This window comes from Entelurus aequoreus, linkage group LG17 (assembly GCF_033978785.1).
Source record: "Entelurus aequoreus isolate RoL-2023_Sb linkage group LG17, RoL_Eaeq_v1.1, whole genome shotgun sequence".
NCBI classification, from domain to species: Eukaryota; Metazoa; Chordata; class Actinopteri; order Syngnathiformes; family Syngnathidae; genus Entelurus; species Entelurus aequoreus.
In genome coordinates, this window is record NC_084747.1 from 33,748,216 (window position 1) to 33,751,663 (window position 3,448).

Genomic DNA, 3,448 nt, shown 5'->3' on the forward strand with positions numbered 1-3,448 from the left:
AAATATATAAGCTTTATGAACCTTGGGTTAGGTGAACGGTCTTTTGGGCTGAGTGATTGTGTGTGTTGATCAGGTGTTTGAATTGTATTGGCGTGTTCTATGGAGCTAGGAGCTAGCATAGGAGCTAGGAGCTAGCATAACAAACACGCAGGTGTTTTTATGCAGGATTAATTTGTGGCATATTAAATATAAGCCTGGTTGTGTTGTGGCTAATAGAGTATATATATGTCTTGTGTTTATTTACTGTTGTAGTCATTCCCAGCTGAATATCAGGTACCGTGAGTATGCAGCTTTGGCTGCTAAACATTTGATAGCTTGACCGTATGTGCGCGTCACGTACGTAACTTTTTAAAAATATATAAGCTTTATGAACCTTGGGTTAGGTGAACGGTCTTTTGGGCTGAGTGATTGTGTGTGTTGATCAGGTGTTTGAATTGTATTGGCGTGTTCTATGGAGCTAGGAGCTAGCAGAGGAGCTAGGAGCTAGCGTAACAAACACGCAGGTGTTTTTATGCAGGATTAATTTGTGGCATATTAAATATAAGCCTGGTTGTGTTGTGGCTAATAGAGTATATATATGTCTTGTGTTTATTTACTGTTGTAGTCATTCCCAGCTGAATATCAGGTCACCCCCGGCTCTCACAGCATCTTCCCTATCTGAATAGCTTCAACTCCCCACTAGTCCTTCACTTGCACTTTACTCATCCACAAATCTTTCATCCTCGCTCAAATTAATGGGGAAATTGTCGCTTTCTCGGTCCGAATCTCTCTCACTTCATGCGGCCATCATTGTAAACAATAGGGAACTTTGCATATATGTTCAACTGACTACGTCACGCTACTTCCGGTAGGGGCAAGCCTTTTTTTTATCAGATACCAAAAGTTGCAATCTTTATCGTCGTTCTATACTAAATCCTTTCAGCAAAAATATGGCAATATCGCGAAATGATCAAGTATGACACATAGAATAGATCTGCTATCCCCATTTAAATAAAAAAAATTCATTTCAGTAGGCCTTTAAATAATATTATCCTTGTGACCTGTGGTTAGCCAATATATTGTTTTTGTCCCCAATAAAAGGGACTAGTTACACGTTGTCTTACCTGCCATGTCCTTCCCCCCAACATAAGAGGATCAGGTTGAACTTTCCGTTGCCTTCGTCAACCAAGTTCCTTGTGTATCTGCAAAACAACCACACAATTAAGCGTACTGCCACTTTTGATTTGCAGCTTAAATAGGAAGCTATTATTGTTGATTCACGAGACTGCTAAACATGATCACAAAGAACAACATTGCAGTGACACCCAGATCTAAACTGGTTCGTAGACTTGGAGGGGGGGGGGGGGGGTGTGCCAATACAGCTAATGTGACCCCCCCCCCTTTGCATTTTGTCAGTCTCCGAATATTTTGGAAGCAGCTGCTGCGACTCCCGGGTGATCATGACGCCACCAGTGAACCAACCTCTGCACATGAGCGGGTGTGTGTCCTTTCCTAAATGTTGATTGGTTCACTAGACCTCCCGACCCCCCGCCTCGCCCCGCTTCTCCCTGCCTCCATTGACAATCAAAACACTCACATTTGCTATAGAACACGTGTCCACCGGAATATAGGTCACGTCAGTTTATAACCTTAAACAACAAAGTAGCCTGGTTATAGGCTTAAAACACAAACATCTTACTCAAATGGAGGCTGATGGTATGTAAACAACTTTGAAAAAAAATAGATTTTAAGTTGATAATTTTTTTTGGATATTTTGTGAATATGATACACTGAAAAAAAGTCAACATTATACAACAGTTGTACACCAATTTATGTCACACAGTTTGTATTTCAGTGTAAAATCTATACAGGTGTGTCTAGTAATATAATATTTTAAAATTCATCTATTAAAAAATGAATAGTAAATGTATCATTGAAAAAAATAAACAATGTAAAACTATGGATACATTTTTTTTTTATTCCATTTTAAAAAGCTTTTTTCAGAACCACCATCAGCTTCCACGTCAACTTATTCGTGTAAGATTAGTTTAATAAATACTTAAAAAATAATTTTAAGTCAATTTTTATTTTGGAGAATTCACAACTTTTGATAACTTATTTTTAAAATCAGTCAATTTGTGTCACACAGTTGTAAAATCCATACAGGTGTGTGTAGTAAAATAACACTTTTAAATACATCATTACAAAAATAAATAGTAAATGTATCATTTAAAAAAAATAAACAATGTAAAACAATGGACACATTTTTTTTAAATTCCATTTTAAAAAGCTTTTTTCAGAACCACCATCAGCTTCCATGTCAACTCATTCGTGTAAGATTATACTTTTAAAATAATTTTAAGTCACTCTTTTTGTTTTATTTTGGAGAATTCACAACTTTTGTTAACTTCATTTAGTCTTAATCAAAATCAATCAAAGTTGATTTATATAGCCCTTAATCACAAGTGTCTCAAAGGGCTGCACAAGCCCCAACGATCCCACAAATCATTGTATTTGTGTGAAAACAATTGACATGAATTATTAAAAAATATTTAGCCTACATTTGTTGGAAGGCTGTTTCCATGCCAACCATCAACTTTCATCACCAGCAGCTCATTGTAAGAAGTCTTATTAGCAAAAAAAAAGGCTTTTAAAACAATACGAACATCCGACCGCTTTAACTTCTTGAAAATGCAAACGTGCACTTGAATACGTTCTTTCTTTTTTAATAATGATCGTTTTGACGAATGTATTTATTTACGCTGCATGTTTTCAAAGCTGCGTGCAGAAATATGACAACAATCCGACACCATGACGTCAGAGCCAGCGTGCAAAACGCATCATTCCTCTTAAGAAAAAAAAGTGCGTTATCTTATCCTTACATCCGAATCGTGTTTTTAAAAAAAAATTTTTTTACCTTAGTTTGTCAAACTTGGAATACTGCTTCCAGTCGTCCCTGTTGCTCACGTACGCCTCCATGACGCCCTGCACCTCCTCCACGTTGATGCGGTCACTCGCGAATATTTTATGCAGGATTTGAATGAGCTCGTCCAGGGTTTCGGCCTTCCTCACGTTGTGTGTTTCCATCTTCTTCTTTTTTTATTACCTTTTTGCAGCAGCCGAGAATCTTAACGAGATGCTTTTTGAAAGATGACCTGCGCCTCGACGGCGAGGCTTCTTTTATAGAAGTCGGTCGTACCATTGTAAGGGAGGGGGAGGGGGGAGGGCGCGCTTCGCAGGCATTTCAAAGAAGCGAGGAGGGCTATCGGAAATGGTCGCTTTCACTTTCAAAATAACTAAACCCCACGGATGGCGATGACGTCACTGACGGTGAATATCGACGTTTTAGTCAAACCTTAAATTCATTGGAGACAAGTTGGACCGGTCCTTTTCCACCACGTTGTCACAAACACATAAGCTCTCCTTTCTCTCCCAGTCATCCATTCTTCCTCACAAAAGCATGTTTGTG

At 38.4% G+C, this 3,448-nt stretch overlaps 1 protein-coding gene across 1 annotated transcript in view; it reads right to left on the reverse strand.

The window, feature by feature from the left end:
* LOC133632818 (cysteine dioxygenase type 1-like) overlaps window positions 1-3,139 on the reverse strand; it is a 9,571-nt gene extending 6,432 nt beyond the window's left edge. The window contains exons 1-2 of the mRNA XM_062025520.1: window positions 2,897-3,139; window positions 1,104-1,181 (exon numbers count right to left, since the gene is read on the reverse strand). Of these exons, the coding sequence (XP_061881504.1) occupies window positions 1,104-1,181; window positions 2,897-3,066 (248 nt within the window). The 5' untranslated portion in view covers window positions 3,067-3,139. The remainder of the gene's footprint in view (window positions 1-1,103; window positions 1,182-2,896) is intronic.
* Window positions 3,140-3,448: the final 309 nt, after the last annotated feature.